Raw genomic sequence first — 17,834 nt, 5'->3', positions numbered from 1 at the left:
GGCAAAGTATAGCTCCTGCTGTTAAATGATTTTACCTGGGCGCCTGCTGCTGCATTCTCTATTAAGTTGTTGTTCGGATTTGCAATCCAGAATGTGCTGACAGCCCTGAAAAATCAAAATCAAAATGATCCTGAGCAGTTACCAAACAGGAAGGGATACGTTTTCATAGCACTGCACTGGACTTGAGTCACAACTCTCCTGTTGACTTTAAAACTCCACACAATGGAGTTTTTAATGATACTCTTTAAGGAAAAAGAAACCATCCAGTGATGTCAGACATGTTCATTTATGGAACCACATGCTGAACCTATTGTAAATTATATGAGATGGTTAACACAAAATCCATGCTCTGTTAAATGCTGCTTAAGGAAACCCAGTGTATTTTTTTAAATTCTTTTTTTCTTAAGTTAAGCAGCTTTGGAAAACATCTGAAAAGTGAATTTTGGGGTTGTTATTTGGAAGTTCAGGGGCAATGGCAGGAGGTACAGGATTCTGTATAGGTTTTTGAAGCTTCTACATGGAGAACAAAACAAATGTCCTTGCAAGTCGCAAATCGCTCGTTAAGTAGGAGATTAAGGAGATGTTATTTTGACATTTGTTCAAATAAGGAGTTCTTGCTTCAGAGGAAAGATCAGTACAGGCACAAACAGAAGCCAGATATAGCTATGAAAATATTATAATGTTGTCTCACTTCATTTGATAACATCTTTTGCAGTAATAAAGACCATATGTAAAAACACTGTAAAACTTTTTTCATGGTCATACTAATTAATTTGCTCATTCTAAGCAGAAAACCTCAATAATTTTTTATCTACCTTTATTACATAATCAAGAATTCACACCACTAAGTAGGTGGAAAAAAATCAGTATTAACCATCAAGCAACCTTAGAATTTCAACAACAACAATTCCGTTGGATTATTTATGCAAATTAAAATATGTAGGGTTCAGCCACTGGATCCTTTTCCAGAAAACATTAAAATACAATTTTTCTTGGCTAAACTATGTTCTCACTCGCAAACAATAGCCAGGCAAGTATTTGTATTCCCCCAAGTGCCCATGTTACAGCTCATCAGTCTCCAAAATAGAAGCTAACTTGGGTCAGCTATATCAGGATATTGTTTATTGTTAAATGATGCTCACTGTAGTTTATGCTAATCTCCACATTCTCCCTAAATCTCCTGAAGTACTCTAGATATTCCTGCACTCATGTACTATTGATCAATTTATTCTAGATGCTCCAGCCCCAATTCAGCCCTGCTGAGAAAAGGCAAAAACCTGCCTTTGTAGTAAGTGATATTTCTGTCAGCCTATACCAGGGCTGAACTGACTTGCATTTACCAGATGGATTTCATGGAGCCTTTAAGATCCTACTTAAAAAGAATGGAAAGGGGTTCAGAAATGAGCAAAGTTCTCTAGCCTATTTTTGATTCTCAGGAAACAGCAATGGGAATAACCAGAAGCAAATATTCTTTGCTTAGGATTCGTGCAGGTGTTAAGGGACAATCTTCACATGCAAAACATCATCAAATAGCTAAATTATTGTGAAATGAGAAATGATAGAAAGAAAAAGTTATCATTTTTTATTTAATATCAAGTAGCACCTTTTAAAAGTTTCATTTCACCACAGCATTCTTTGGGACCCAGCTAGAAAGCGTAATTTTAGAGCGAAACCAGACTACAGCTCCCAGAGCACTTACATGCAGTCAGTGCTCGGCACAGGAACGTAATTCCCGTAGACGTGGCTGCGGATGGAGAGGCACATAGCCTCATTGCGATCCGAAGGCAAGATCGTTCCTGACCTTGTCAGGAGGCCCAAATTGTGATAGAATGTGTTGCGTTGCTCCGTCCCATCTTCAAGGAAGAAACAGTGCCCCAGAGTGTCATAGCCAATGGTGTCTTTTACCTGGAAAAAAGTATATAGGCCATAGATTGCAATGCTAACAGCAGTAGGAACTATAACTGATGCACTTGGCTTATCAATAAATTCTAAAACACTCATAGAGTGGTTTTGCCACCCCTCTGCACGGCGAGCAGTGCCTCTGTGGGCCTCAGTCCTGGAGCTAACTTGAGCTACATGTAGTTTGCACAACTGTGGACTGATCTACTTATACAGCAAAACTGCTATTAAAATTACTCTGAGGAAGATCACATGCATAATTAAGGGAAAATTGCAAAATACTGGATTTAAAACTGCCCTCAGCTCTAGGAGAGAATATTAAATTCAGCATCATGGAGTAAATATCTTCATGTGTCTTGGAGTAAATATCTGCATAAAGATAATGTGTCTTGCATGATAAACCAACGAGCTAGCCTGCTTAATCCAGAGATTTTAATGACTGCAACACTTCCCAAATAAAATAAGACATTCTTTAAAAGTAATTTATATTAACAATGTCTCTGTTCTTTCTCTTCCACTCTCAGAAGGTGCAGGTCCACGTCATCCCTGTAATGATCAGCTTGGGCAGAGATAGTACTTTACTGTTTCAGCCTATTTAAGATTAACTGACATGCACAGGGATGTTGCATTAAACCCTAATTTGACCAAGAGGACTTAGCACAAGCCTCCTTTGATGTACAGTCTTAGGAAGACAAATTCGGAAATCCTTCTTTTAAATGTAAATACTAAATCAGGCTAGTTAAAATACCAGCTATTTGGTACTAAATCTTACTGAAACTTTAACTTTGTGCTCAAATGATCCCTGTCAGCACATTTAGTCACTCTTCAGGCATACAAAATTCCTGTTGACGTCAGAGTTATGTCCATGTAAGACTGCAAGATTAACTAATATTAACCTACTTGGTTATTTCTCTATACAGAGGGACACTTGAACGAAATCCATTTCAGATTCATATGCTGTGATTTCCCCTTAATGGGCTGCAACCGTACATAACATCTGGAGTGAGAAACAGTATAGCCCCCATAGGTATCTCTCTAATGGGTTTTGTTGTTTTCCTGGCATTTACCCCTCAAACTTGTCATCTGCTGCTCTTGTTTCTGCCTTAATGAGGTGTTTGAGAGAGAGTTAAAAACAAGGCACAACACAACCAGGTACCCAGCTCCTAACCGAGATAGTTTTGGAAATCCACTGAGGCCCTACACGCAGGTGAAACAGTTTGGAGTGAGCTCCAAGGTGGGTAACAGAGAACCTACATGCAGCGACACTGAACGTGATCCTGCCAGCTGAGTCTTGGAAATACAGATAGGAAGTGGATTTAGATAAAAATGCAAGCGCCCTTGCCAGCCTGCTAAGAACAGTAAGCCTGGCTACTTCTACTCTTCCAAACGATGGGCAGAAGCTGCGCTAAGGAGGCCACGGAGGACTATTTTTGGAAAGAAACTGTAACAGCAAACTGCTAGCTGTTTTAAGCAGCATTTCAATTGTAGAGTTTCATTCTTCTGAACTTAGCTGAAGTTTGGCTAACCTGTGCTTCAGACAGCTGCATTAAAAAACAGCCTTGTATCCAAAACCAGATTTTAGCTTTAATTAATGTGATTAGTCACAGCTGCAGAAAATCATGGAAGCCCAGAAAACTTCCATACACAAAACTATATTGACCACTCTCCTAACTAGAAATAACGTAATTTAAAGATCATTTACACTTGCACCAGGAGATAAGGGCCCATGCCGCTGATTGATTCTGGCATATCAGAGACAGAAACTCAAAGCCTGGGAAGGAGAGCCCACCCACGGCACTGTGACAGTAGCATATTACTGTATGTGTCAGCGTTAAAGGCCGTCCACGACGCAGGCTACGGCCCCGCCGGCGTGTCCAACACCGGATGACTAAGATGCTTCTAAACACTGAATTATATATAGTTCAGCAACACAATATAAGTGACCTTTATGTACTGACACATTATACGTGAAGGACTACAGTAGCCCGCGCTCGCCTGACGCGTGCCAGGGCAGCGAGAGGCACGTCCCAGCCTGCGTCCCAGCCAGGGACAGTAACCCATGCTGCGTGTGCCGCCACCATCAACTGGCAAAGCGGCACAAGCTTGGCACAGGGGAGCAGCAGACGGGAAAAGGGCCTCACAGACAGCACTGCGTGACCCGTACACGGCAAAGCACAAACCACAGCACTCCTGTAACATACTTCTACCATTACATCCTCTAAACCCTCAAGGCAGGAGGTGGAAAAACCCACCTATCTGGTTTATTCTGCCTCAAAGGCTGAAGCTTCATGATCTGATGCTAAAAAGAGTACCCATCTATGTTACTTAACTGCTTTTCTCTGATATACATGCTGTTCTTTGGAACCAAAAATTATTTTAATTTATTTTAAAGCAAGATTTTTTATCACATTTTAATTCTCTTTATCTTAATGACTATACCGAAACCACATGATTCTTACATAGAATTATATATTTAACCCCTGCTATAAAATCTGTTCACTGATTCATGGACTCGAAGCCCTCAGCAGTCACATGCAGGGGTGCTGCTGGATCTCACACTTGGGTTCTTAATTTCACAACTATTACAGCCCACACATTCATATAAATCCTGGACAACCTCACTTCTGATAAAGAGCAAGAGTTTTTACCATAAGGCTTAATTTTTCATCACAGGCAAGTTCCTTCAATTCTAGAAGTTTAATACCAACAGGAAGAAAAAGGGAGTTAAACTGTATCCACACATACTGGGGGAGTCTCCTGTCACCTAAGGGCTCTGTACACAAAAGTTGGCTCTACAGTCAGAGTGAATCACATATATGAGAAGGAAATCAATAATTTTGAGTGATCTGGACAATAAAACCCAGTTTAGGATACATGAAAAGGGCTCTCAGTTGCACAAGTCCACCCTCACATTTTCAGGAATACATCCTTTCGGGGGGGTTCTTTCACACAAGGGTCCCACCAGAGTGCATCTATGTCATGCCTTACACAGCTTTATGGCCAGGGTTGAGAAAAAGTTGTCATGAAAAACACAGGAGTTCACGGATAGTTCAGGGAGTATCCCTGCCTGAGCACACATCAGGTGAATGAGGAAATGTCCACAGACACCAAAACACCATTCGGGATCCTGCAGAGCACACAGCCACAGGACGTGTCCGGACTGGAGCAGGAATCTGTCTTTTCCAGCTGGGAAATGTATGGCTTTTTTGTGGTTTGTTTGGGGTTTTTTTTAAGTTCATCTCCACAATGCCCTTGTGAGGATCCAGGTCAAAGCCAAGTTCCTGAGGGCTTTTCTGGCACTGAAGCGGCCGTTTGGGTCTGTCCCTCTCGTATTTCATTCCCTTTGTCATGTGAATATTTCTGGATATATTTCACATTGCTCTGACTTGAACAACCCCTGTCTTTGGTATCTCATTTGCAAACTAAAGGTCTGTTGCTTCAGCCAAGCCATTAAAGGGCCATTGTCTTCATTTTAAATGAAAGTTCCTATTATCACAAACTGTCTAGAACAACATGGCAAAGATATCACTACATCTGATCACATTATAGAACAATATTAATTAGGTAATACTAAGAACCTGAAATTCATTTCAAAGGGCTGCACTACCAGAGCAACAGTCCTAACCTGAACACCAGGCAAACAAAGTTGACAAGTCAGGACATTTCTTGGGGAAAAGATGCCTTGTTTCAATGTTCTGATTTCTCTCTGCATCACAAACAGCTCTTACTGTTTAGTAGTGCCTAAGCAAAGAAATGAACTGGTACTAATAAAATATGTCTCCTACCAGAAGGCCATGAGTTCCATGTATGGCAACACACCTAGAGAAGCAGTGGTGGATAGCCAGGTTATCAAGGTACGTCGGGCGCTCGTATCCTCCTCTCTCATCCACGTCCTCAGCCAAGTGAAAATGCACAGGGTAACTGCCCAGGATTTGCTGCCCCATATTTTTTAATTCCACTCCTGACATGTGAACAGAGCTAAAATTCCTTAGGATCTGTTGAGACAAATGTAGATCCAAGTAAGGCATTACAATATAAACACAGGCAAAAGGAAAAACACCTTTTTTTTTCTTCTCATTAGGCAATACGTTTGCAGAGTAAAGCAGGGCCTGATCCCAGGAGGAGGTGCCAGCTCCCTGCTCCGACTCGCAGCAGGGCAGCACCCACAGAGCAGCGTGTCAGCGGCTGCACACCTACAAGCACGGGGTTGCCAAGGAACAGTCACTAAACACCTTGCGCAGTATTTAGCAATAGTCGTGTGCGACATAGCTACGGACAAGGTGCTCCTGCCAGCCACAGAAAGGAGTAATGTTTACCACCAGGCTCTATTTCCTGGCAACTTTATCTCTGTCAAGTGATTTTAGGTGAGACCTCCACAGCTCCCCGTTTTCCATCAAGGGGTGGAGGAGTAATTTTACACAAAGCCTCTGCAACAGCAAAACTTTGCACTGACACCAAGAACACATGGGACAATAAGAGGAGGCAAAGCACAACAGGGTGAGACCCAGCACTTCTCTGAGCCATGGAGGGAGTGGGTTTGCTCTGCAGGAAGCACAATTTCTTCAGTGACATCTCGTGAACTCTGTAGCCTCACACTGACCCTACTGACAGCGACGACACTGAAAACTCCTCTCTAGCCCAGGGAAGGGTACATTTTCGCACACGTGGTGAAGAAAACGGTACAGTCTCATTGCAAGTCTAGTTTTGCAAAACCAGCCAACATAATTTACCCTTCTTCATAGCCAAGCATACTTTTCCCCCCAGACACAATGGCAGTTTCATGCATTATGTTTGCTTGTTTAGAAACCAGGAAAGAAACAAATCTGAAACCACCTACAGGCATATGCACTAAAAATTACTCACTTTAACATGTCCTCCAAATGTGTCAAAGGAGAAAAACTGACATTGATTTTGTCCATAACACGAGTCTTCCATTTCTCCTTGAATAAGTATATTTCTAGTCAGAAGACCAACCTCTGCCCTCATATCGACACCATCTATGACTTCTCCAATATGAAGATAAAGTGGGCTGCCTGTAAAAATCAGAAACCAAGGTGAGCATAGCAAATCAGAAACCAAGGTGAGCAAATCAAGGTGAGCATAGCATCTTTATTATCACAGTGTTCTTAAGCAAGTGCACACCTTTCATTTAAGCAATCACCAAGTCTGAGGACGTGCTCAGTTGTTAGTATCTGATCCCAGAGTACATCAGCACTTCCCCTGGCTCTACAAAGGACTGCTGCCTCTGATCAAACTTTCGTCCCAATACAATATTGGGGCCTTCATCCCTCATATGTGCCCATGTGTTTATGGGACAAAAACTAGGTAAAAAGACAAGTAAAAGTAGAATGTAAAAGATGAGACAATGTAAATATGTACCACAAATGGGCAGCTTCACAAAAATATTTCATACCATCAATTTTCACTTGATTACTTTCACATTCAGGGCAAGGAAGGAGATTAAACTCTTCAGCCTGATGCATAGAATAATCTGTACTGGCAACGACAATTCGGTCACCAGGTAACCAACTTGTAACGTCATCCACCAAGTGAAGAATTATTCCTTTGGACACTTCCACTTTAAATCCATTATGAGGCACCCCTGAAAAATGAAGCAATCAATTATTTTTACAGTTGCACATGAACAGAATCATGCAATTAGCCAAAGAGCATATCAGTTTAATTTCTACTTAGATAAGTGTGTGAGAGAGAGAATTGCTCCACCCCATCCCTGGAAGTGTTCAAGGCCAGGTTGGATGAGGCTTTGGGCAACCTGGTGTAGTGGAGGGTTTCCCTGCCCATGGCAGGGGGGTTGGAACTAGGTGATCTTTGAGGTCCCTTCCAACCCAAACCATTCTACGATTCTATGATTAAGTATGTCAGTGCCATCTCTTTGTCGGCAGCTAAAACGTTACTTTGTGAGTTTGGTGACTGTCCACGTGAGCACTACAGTACTGTTATCATTGCACTGTTCAGACTCCCCTTAGTCAGAAAAAGCAAAGCAAAGCAACAGAAGACAAGCAAATGTGAGGGAAGACAACCTTTTATCCATCCACTGAAAGCAGTAACAGTAAAACGGGTGCCGTCGTAGGTGAGGAAATCTCTTTGGGCTACGGCTAACCCCGTTGTTCCATTCCCGTGATACTCCCGCTTATCTTCTGCTGTGGAAAGCCGATCCCCTCCGAGGATCCCCACCAGCGCCCAGGGCTGCCTGAAGGAGACCGGGACAGAGCGAAACAAGTGACATCCCGAAACCTCCATCCCCCAAAGAGCTCGGGCAGGAGGGGAGGCCGCAGGGCCGCGCGCCTCCTCCCCCTCTATCCCTCCGTCCCCCTGCCCGAGGTGCGCGCCGGATCCCTGCCCGAACCCTCCACCGAGCCCCGGGTCGCGCCCCTCCGTCGGGGCGAGCCCCGGGCGGGCGCGGCCCGGCAGCGCGGAGCTGTCCATGGTGGCGCCGCGGGCCCGGCCCGGCCCCCCCGCCCCGCGCCCGCCGCCCCGCCCCGCGCCCGCCTCACCTGTAGCCCAGGCGGGCGATGTGCCTGCTGCCGAGGCGGTCCCGCAGCAGCAGCCGCGTCTCCAGCGTGAGGCTGCGGGCGGCCGAGTCCCCCACGGCGGCCGCCACCACCCTGCCGGGGGCCTGCCGGGCCAGGAAGGCGCGCAGCCGCCGGCACTCGCCGGGCTGCAGGTGGGTGTCGAAGCGCCCCGCCGCCAGCACCCGCGCCGTGCCGGCGTCCAGGACGCGGAGGTTGAGCCCGCGGCTGCCCCACCGCTTCTCGGAGGAGTAGGGGCCGTGGCGGAGCCCGCCGGGGTGCAGGGTTTTGTCCAGGAGGGTCCAGGAGCGGGGCCGCCGGCCGTGCAGCTCCAGGACGCCGCCGCGACCCACGCCCACGAACTTCTGCCCGAAGCCCTCCACGGCCGCCCCCTCGGCGGCTCGCCCGTACAACGAGATGGTGGCCCGCGAGCGGTAGGGGCAGCGCTCCGAGCCGATGTGCAGCTCCCCGCCGTCGTGGATGAGGATGTAGCGGGCCCGCAGGGTGATGGGCGGCCCGTGGGGGCGGTCGGCGAACACCAGCCTCCCTGGCGGGCGAGGGGAGAGGAGCGAGGGGTCGGGGGCGCGCACCGCCGGGGGCTGGAAGCGGCACTCGCCGGCAGGCACAGCCGGGCCGCCCCCCGCAGCGCCCGGGCTCCGGGCGCAGCCGGCGGCCCCGAGGGCGCGGGCGGCCCCGCTTACCTCCGTCGCGGATGACGAGCGAGTGGAAGGCGGCGGAGCTCTCGAGGCGCAGGGCCGCCCCCCGGCCCACCACGGCGGCGCGGCGGGTGTCGGAGCCGGGTCGCCACGGGGCGAGGTGCGGGGCGGCCTCCGGGCAGGGCCCTGCAAGAGACGGATGGCGGCGGCAGCGGCGGCGGCGCGCGGAGGGCCGCGGGAGGGCGCGGAGGGGCGCGGTACCGACCTGATGCGCTGACGCCGCTCGCTGCTCCCCGACGCGTCCCGCGGTGGCGCCGGGACCGGGACCGGCTCCGGTTCCGGCGCGAAGGGCAGGAGGAGCCGCGGCTCCCCGCAGCTCCCCGCAGCCGGCGCGTCCCGGGCGCCGCCGCAGCCGCTACCTGCTGCCCGCAGCCGCGGGGCAGCCCCCGCCCGCAACACGTGCGCCGCGCCCGCTCCTTCGCCGCGGCTTTGCACGGAGCCGGCGCAAAGACACATTTCGCTTCTGATGGTTGGTTGTTTGTTTTTGTTTTGTTTTGTTTTGTTTTCTTCCCTTCACTTAACCCAGCAAGACCGAGGACACAAATCCCCCCCTTCCCCGGCTCCAGACAACCCCGGGCACGGCGAGGGAACCACAACAGCAGTACGAGCAGAGAGACGGCGAGGAGAAAACCCCAGCGGCAGATCGACGAGAAGCACCGGCGGGTTTCAAACTTCGGCTGCAAAGACCGCTTACCTATCCCCGGCAGCGCCGAGTCGCAAACTTTGTACGCCGCCTCCCGGGAGCTCCCGACTCGGGCGTCTGGGCACCCCGGCTGCAGGAGCAGGCAGGCGCAGGCAGCTCCCGCTCCTCAGCTCCGGCTGCCTCCCCTCCGCCTCCCTATTTATATCCATCTTCCCACCGCTGGCGGTGCCCGCACTGTTTACAGCAGCGGAGCCGCTGGCTCCTCCCAGCCGGGGACGATCCCTCCAGCCTGGACGTATATCTGCGACGGGCGCCCAGATGCCCTGGGCCGGGGGGAGCCCCGCTGCCCGCACGCAAAGGTCTTCCCCGGCTCTGAGCCCCCGGGCGCTGCGGGCTCCCCGCCGGAGCCGCGGGGAGCGGGGCGAGCCTCAGCCCGGGGAGGGCACCGGGGCCTCCGTGCGGACCCGCAGAGCGCCCGGCTGGGCTCAAAAGCCCCGTGCAAAGTGTGCGGCTGGGCGACCAGTGGCCTCCGCAAGAAGGGCAGGGGGCTGAGGCGCGCCAGCCCCCAGACCCCAATGCGGTCACCGAGGCTTGGCACGCCTCGGCCCCTCTTGGGAGGCAGCTGGCCCCTCTGGCACTTTCCCACGGGGGTCTTTCGCCCTGTGCCGTCCCGCGCCCAGCAGACCTACAAACAACATCGTAACCCGGTCGCTGCAAAAGCTCTCCTGACAGCGGGTGAGCAGAGGGGTATCTGCCACCTCACCTCCTGTCACCTGACCAAATCCACCTGCAGTCAGAGCCTGCGCTGAAAGAGAGCGAGAGCCTCAGAAGGTGTTCGGACAAGATGTGGCCTCAAGGAAATCCATGCTCTTTTATTCCCAGGGCCTGTGACTGCGTTCCAGGCTTTTACAGGTCCTTGTCTGGACTCCAGGCCCTGTGGACATATGGCACTGCCTGCAGAAGGACCACCACACCCTGGTTTGTTTTTCGTGAACCAGAATATCACACTTTTAACAGGCTCTAAAATACAGCATAACTGAGCTTCCTGGGGACACATAAAGACAGGTAACTGGTCACTGCAGCCACTGCCTTCTCCCTCCCAGAGTCCACACACAATCCCTCATCTCTGCTCCAGAGTCCAAACTCCAGAAAGGACGAGTGGGCATGCGACAACACCAACCCCAGCTCCTGCCCAGGGCTGAAGCCAAAGAGGTGCAAAGCCACAGGTGCTGCCGATCTCAGAGACATTTGTGTGCCAACATCTGGTCAAACTGTTCCAATCTGTCACCTCCGAAATTTATTCTGGTGCAGGATTTCTTCTGACAGAGGGCACAAAGAGGCTATAGTTATGTTAATAAGGAGCAAGTGCTGTCAGACAAAATATGGGAACAGCCTGGAAGTAGGGGGTTGGGCGAGGGGCACAGCTGTGCCCCGCACTCCAGACAACAGCTCTGGAGCGACACTCACTTGCACTAAACAAAACCCATCCCCTCTCTTACACCCTTCCTGGGACCCAGAGTATTGCTGAATCTGGAGATAAGCATCCAGCCTAGAGAAACAAATCCAGATAACACTCCCTCATTTCAATACTCCATAAATACAAGGAAACATTAGAGCTGCCACCTTTGCTACCGGCTGTTCATCTACCATTTAGTGCTGGCACTTCTATTCCTGCCTTAAATAGCTTTTGTCATTTTCCTTCCAAAAAAGCAGCATTAGTCAGTGTTGTGCCTCCTCCTTATCTGAATATGACATATATGAACGCAGGTCGTGGGAAAGCAGAGCTGTTATCAGAGGTATAGTAGGCTGTGCTAAATTTTTCGGAGAAAGATTTATCTACTGGTGGAAGTTTCAGGCAAGACAAGACAAACAGGAGTATTTTGCCTTAAAACACACTAAATTGCCTGCATTCAGGGGTTCTAGAAGTACCAAATGTGAGGCAGAAGAGCCCTTGCTCTTGTACATCTTTATCTAAAATATTTACGTTGTTCAAAGGATTTCATGGCCTTGCAATCTAAATAAAAGGCAACAATCATTAATCTAACATAGTAACAGTGGAGTTAAACGTAACACAGGCTTTGGGTAGCACTGAACTTCGTGCAGGCCTTATGGAACAATTAGCAAAGTTCAAGTCACTCCCATTTCCATAGGGCTTTTTCTGAACAAGAACACATTTTTTTTTAACCTGTGAGCACTGTTTAAATCTTTCAAAGCTCTTTCCTTCTCTAACCTCAAAATCCACATAAATACACTGGACTGGTTCTTTTTTCTGAAAGAACTACTTTCAGGTGAATGAGTTCAGTGCTGTTTTCCCCTGTATTAAGTTTTCACTGGTCTGAGGAGGAAAACTTCAGAGCAAATAAGACTGGACGTATCATCCAGTTTTTCTAAAGAATCCCACCTCATTTTAAGGAAAACTCAGAAGCACCTGTTGTTAATCTGTAGTTCGGTGCTCGGGAGCTAAACTGTTTTCCTTTCACTCTTTTCTGGATTTCATTTTTCAAGATGCTTTTTGTTTTGCAGCGGCACTGCTTCGAAGCTCCCACCACAGCGCTCGGGTACAGGACGCATCCGCAGTGCAAGAACATCCCCAAACATCCTCACACCTGCAAGTAGGAAATCATGACTAACACTCACTGTCTCAAACATGCGGCTGGTGTAACTCCTCCTGGAAAAAAAAAAAAAAACCAAACCAACCAAACGAAAAAAAAAAAACCACCAAACTAAACCCTTCTTCGAGTGTTATTGTTGGTTATAAACTAAAGTTCACTTTTCTAACAAACAAGAATGGGTCATTTTCTGTAACGGGCTACCAGGTATGAGGCAACCTCGACCGTCTGGTGTCTCGGCATGTCGCAATGGCTGTAAGGCTTTGCCTACAAACATGACCGGAACATTCCATAACAAGTATCGATGACGGGCGAGGTTTCATTTTAAGGCAACGGCAGAAAGCAAAGCTGCTCTAAATGAGTCAGCGGTGGATGAACTGACTTCCAAAGCACAAACGCCTCTTCCCACAGATACGGATCTCGCACACGAGTGCCGAGAGGGCGGTTCTTCCTCAGTAAGTGCCTTTTCTGGGCACACTCTCTGCTAGACGGCATCCTGCTTCCGTCTTACTCCTCAGCGAAAGGAAGGAGAAGCGGAGTCAGCATCCCCTCAGCAACACCCGATTCCCACGGAGCGGGGAGCTCCGGCTGTGCGGGTCCCGGGCGCTCGCAGCAGGAGCAGGGCCAGCGCCAGCCCGCACCGGGCTGCCCGAAACCTCCGCGCCCGCCGCGCCGCCGCCCGCCCCCTGCAGCGCCGCGGCCGGCCGCGAGGCGGCGCCCTTGCACAGCCGCTGCCCGGCCCGGGCAAACCCGCCTGCACGTTCTGGAAGCGGAGGTCGCGGGCCATTAGCTCCTACATTACCGCTAATTAACAAATAAGAGAAAGATTAATTTTTTTCTCCTCTTCCCAGCCGCAGATCCTGTCATTCTCCCCCCCTTTTTTTTTTTTTAAATTCATTTTACGTTTTCGACACAGGGTAGCTGCACTTCCCAGCCCGGAGCAGGGGAGCGGAGCACACTGGCTCCTGGCGGGAGCTGGGAGGCCCGGCCGGGCTGGGGGGAGCAGCACCCCAGTAACGCTGGCGTTAGGGCTGCGCTCAGGGGCTGCCGTGGGCCCGGCAGCCCCCCCCGAGCCGGGCTCCGCGATACCACAACGTGGCTTCTAGTGCCTGCACTGACTCCCACAGACTGTCTCCCTGTAATGGCCCATCTGCGGCCACTGCCCTCCACACCCCGTACCAGCCTTCGCCTAGTGTCTCCTCTTCCGCAGACAGCGACTGCTTCCCACCCGCCCCATCGCAGACCCCCCACGTAGGGCTGAGCACTCCGAGCCCTGGCTCCAGCTCAGCCTGAACACCGAGTGCCGGCTCCTGGCATGACACAGGACCACCGCGTACCAACTGCACCCAGTGATGTCCACCCCTCAGCGGCACCCCTTGCCCTGACAGCAAAGAGCCAGAAAGCATTTGAGATACCAAAACCCCGTCTCCTCCTTAAATACCTACCACTTTGTTTCACTTTGGGCGTTAATGGTGTTTTCCGTGGTTTAAGCATCTGCTTCTTAAGCAGAGAGAAGGCCTTGGACTGCTGAGCTTCAGACATCACTCCCATATTCCTGAGGAGCCGAAGGACCTTGCGTAGCAAGAAGGGCTTCACCTTGTGCTGGGCCACCTTGAGAGGACCGATATGAATTTTGGGCAGGTTGACTTCTCGATCACAGTTATAAAACCGAAAAAGATTCCAGGCCAAGCTAGGTCCAAAGGTATCCATTAAAACATATCTGGAAAGTTTAAGAAGCATGTCACAAGACAACTGCTCTTCTTGTGGTTTCTGGCCCAGGTTCTGACTTAGGAAACTTCTCCTTCCCTGGTGACCTAGGAGAGAGCTGCTCCTGAACAGGCTGGAGGGTTTGTATGAGCCCATGGTCCCAGGAAGGGTTTTCTTACCGTGCAACAGTCTTTCATAATCCACATCCCACAACTGTTGGGAACTGTTGGGATTCAGGTTATGTTCTGAAATAATCATAAATACAGTAAAACCTATTAAACATAAACAGCAAAGAATGCCAGTGGATTTGTTTCTTTAACATATATCTCTCTCTACATTCATCAACGTTCTGCTGTAGCCCTGGATACAGTGCAGACCCCTACACTACTTTGACAAACTTACTGAATGTTCCAACAGGCCAAATCAATAGATTTGCAATAGACGGGGGTTTAGGTGCTATAATGTAATAATGATTATTTGTAATTTTTTATTTAAACTAATGTTTTGTGTAACACTCAGGAACACTACCTTTGCTATGCATACATACACTCCAGAGTACACAGATTCCTAAAAAAACCTGCCAATCATCAAAAAAGAATGTACTATTTCATTTAAATTTTCTGAAAAGCATTAAGAAAATAACAGTTTCTATTAAAGACTATAAAATCCTTTTTCTTACATGACTAACAAAGGAAACTTTTACACTCCTGCTGGGCCGTTTGCATTTTGGGTCCAGCCCCAGGGCTCAGCACAGCCTCTGGGTTTCCAATAGATGTAGGATGGGTTTAAAAGAAAGGCTCAGTTTTGCTTTCTAGATGATCTCTCTGGTCTCTGCCAGCTGATCAAAGCCATTAGCCTGGTGTACCAGGGTTAAGCTGTGGCTGCTCAAAGGACACAGTAGCTTCATCCTGAGGACAAGAAGGTACCAGTATGGGAGAATCTGGACTCTCTGGGTCTTAAATTTGCTTCTAAGCCAATAGCCCTACCCAGCTCTCCTTCATCCGGGCTGAGTCTCAGGGTTCAATATACATCCTGAGAATTGATCAATAAAACTATTAAATGCAACATAAGCAGGCAGGGACTTCATGACAAGTAGGGCTGCAAACACACAAGAAATGCCTAATAATTAAAAGGGACAAGGAACCCAAAACTTAATTGCATCTTGCCAAAAGTGTTTGAAATAGTTAATGGTTTAACACAGCAGCATCCTGCTAAAGGCTGGAGGTCACGTCCTGGGAGCCCTGGAATGTGCCTGCAGCCTTCCCTTTCATTTCTAAGCAGCGAACAAGATTTTTAAGAATGTTCTTCTATTTCCTAGAGATGGATCCCAGTCCAGCACGTTTAAGAAACTTCAGGTATTTACTTTTCATTTGATTTCAAGATTAAGGTTATCAGCTTCAAGTAGTTGTGATTTACAGTCCAGGGGATTACTTGCATATTGTAATCATAGTAGTTATGTATTCTAGTATTATGTTGGAATTTTACATATCAAAATGCACATTTATGGCTGTAATTGATCACTGAAATAGACCCCTGTATTACTTAGGAACTGCAAAATATGACTGCTAGGACTAGATGGCAGCGGGTAACTCAGGAATATGTCATAATGAAAGGGGCGTTTTGCATCTTTACTGCATCTTTCACTCAGAGCAATCAATAACCATTGTGAGAACTCTATTCATAAGACCCCTGAGAGATCAATGAGCTCCTCCACTAGTTTACTGATGGGCTGATGTGGTGGGGAGCAAACCACTTGTGAGTGATCCTCAGGAGGAACAAGGAGAGAGGAAGGAGGACTAATAATATGGGCTCCATATTCCCCAGTCCTCCTGCACAGGTGTGTTGGGGGGCAGATGGCCCATGCACAGGACACCTGCCGGCATCGCTGCCATCCAGCTGGCGCTGGTCAGAGCCCAAGGGAAAGGGCTTTGGGGCAGACCCAAAGTATCCCTAAGTGCACCTAATGGCACCGCTGCAGCAGAGTGGCTTGAATGTAAGCAATATTAAATCTTTAAGTAGGTCTGCAAGCTCTCTAGAATAAACTGCTGTGTAAAACATTATTTAGAATAAACAAAACTTTGGATCAATGTCTCGTCTTCAAAGGCAGCCCTTAAACTCAAAAAAGCCTGAGGAACTAAAGGAGAAAATAAATTAAGGATCCATTGCATGCAGTCACCTCCAAAGCCACAGCCAAATCATGCCATCTCTCTCTGTCTTGGAGTTGAACTGGAAACCAGAGGCGTGTTTCCTTTCCACTTTTTCATCAGATAAAAGCACGGGTTAGCCCTAGCAGCCACGCTGCTTCTCCTCGCCCGGGACAGCTACAGCCTGGGCAGCCCTCGCTGCCAGCCCGGGGCCCCGGCCTCGCCGGAGCGGCGTCAGCCCGTGCTGGGGCATAAATAGCAGCGGCCGGGGCTCCCGAGGGCGGCCCGGCCCGCCGCCCGCACCGAGGGGCTCGGCCCCGAGGCGGCTGCAGCACCGCCTTCGCCTTCCCTTCCTCCTCCTCCTCCTCCTCCCCCTCCTCCCCCTCCCCCTCCCCGCCGGCAGTGCCCACCCCACCGCCGGGCACCGCGGAGAGACCGTCACCGTGTCGCGACTGACTGTTGACGCTCGTCGCCTGCGCCCCGGGCCGGACGCCCACCAGCAGCACCAGCACCACCAGCAGCAGCGGGAGCAGCGGCGACAGCAGCCGGGCGGCGGCGGGGCCCCGGCGGGCAGCGCTCCTCGGGGGGCCCGGGGCGCCCCGCAGCCGGCCCCGCCCGGGGGGGGCACCTGCAACACAGACACTGGGGTTGGCCCCGCAGAGCCCCCTCCCCTCGCCCGGCTGCCCGCTCCCGCAGCCCCGCTTGCGGCGGCTCCTTACCCGGCTGCGCCCGGCGGAGCGGCATCGCTGGCGGCGCTCTCTCGGCTGCCGGCCCGGCCGTGCCCGGGCGGCCCCGGCGGAGGGCGGCTCGGCCCCGCCGCAAGCCCGGCTGCCCCTCGGCGCGGAGCCCAGGCGGCTGGGAGGCTGCCCGGGCTGCGGCAGGAGAGCTTTCCCCGCACCTGGGCACAAGGGCCGGTTCTGGGGGGAGCTGCCGCCACTCACCGGCGCTGCCCCGTGGCACGGCGCGGAGCGGAGAGGCTCGGGTCTCTGCCGAACGGAAAAACTTCAGCCACGGCCCACGCGGAGCAGGAGAGCGAGCACAGAGCCTCGGTAAAGCTCCAAGCACAAGGGACAGAGTGGCCCAGACCGGCGCTGGCCCGCTCCCGGCAGACCTACAGGAACCCAGTTCCACTTTAGAAAGAACACACTGTCTGCTCGCGCCCACCACACCACTGGGAGATGCAGACCCAGGCACGTTTGGCCTTTACAAGAACCAGAAGACAATTTACAATTACTGTGCTGAAGGTGTAAGGGGTCTTTCTCCAATTTTTGTCTGTCTTTTTTTCTTTTTCCTTTTTTTTTTTTTTTAGACAGCAGGCACACTACTCCAACACTTTCTGCAAAGCTAGTTCGGTTACTGCAGGAGCCCAGCTACAAAACCAGATGTTGCCAGAGGCAGAGTGTCAGGCGAGTGGTGCTCACTCTCCTGCTGTAAGGACCAGCTCATCCTTTTTACTGTTGTAACAAACAAACTTGGAGACCCACGTGTTGCACAGTTGAAGTACAAGCTCCCGCTTTGAAATTCCCACCCATCCGATCTTGGAATTACTGCTGGACTTTGAAAGCAATAAACACCAAGCAGGTAGT

The 17,834-nt window shown here is 50.3% G+C and overlaps 1 protein-coding gene across 1 annotated transcript in view; it reads right to left on the bottom strand.

The window, feature by feature from the left end:
• The window catches only part of LOC104383481 (cell surface hyaluronidase CEMIP2-like), a 57,260-nt gene extending 40,268 nt beyond the window's left edge, over positions 1 to 16,992 (bottom strand). The window contains exons 1-11 of the mRNA XM_086620185.1: positions 16,968 to 16,992; positions 16,691 to 16,876; positions 13,843 to 14,349; positions 9,131 to 9,271; positions 8,415 to 8,976; positions 7,941 to 8,110; positions 7,313 to 7,501; positions 6,763 to 6,932; positions 5,685 to 5,894; positions 1,700 to 1,905; positions 36 to 105 (exon numbers count right to left, since the gene is read on the bottom strand). Coding sequence (XP_086476311.1) covers positions 36 to 105; positions 1,700 to 1,905; positions 5,685 to 5,894; positions 6,763 to 6,932; positions 7,313 to 7,501; positions 7,941 to 8,110; positions 8,415 to 8,976; positions 9,131 to 9,271; positions 13,843 to 14,349; positions 16,691 to 16,876; positions 16,968 to 16,992 — 2,436 coding nt within the window. The remainder of the gene's footprint in view (positions 1 to 35; positions 106 to 1,699; positions 1,906 to 5,684; positions 5,895 to 6,762; positions 6,933 to 7,312; positions 7,502 to 7,940; positions 8,111 to 8,414; positions 8,977 to 9,130; positions 9,272 to 13,842; positions 14,350 to 16,690; positions 16,877 to 16,967) is intronic.
• Between the last annotated feature and the right edge of the window lie 842 nt (positions 16,993 to 17,834).

This window comes from Tauraco erythrolophus, chromosome 14 (genome assembly GCF_009769465.1).
Source record: "Tauraco erythrolophus isolate bTauEry1 chromosome 14, bTauEry1.pri, whole genome shotgun sequence".
NCBI lineage: Eukaryota > Metazoa > Chordata > Aves > Musophagiformes > Musophagidae > Tauraco > Tauraco erythrolophus.
The sequence above is the reverse complement of the archived record's forward strand: the minus strand, read 5'-3'. Positions and strand labels throughout refer to the sequence as shown.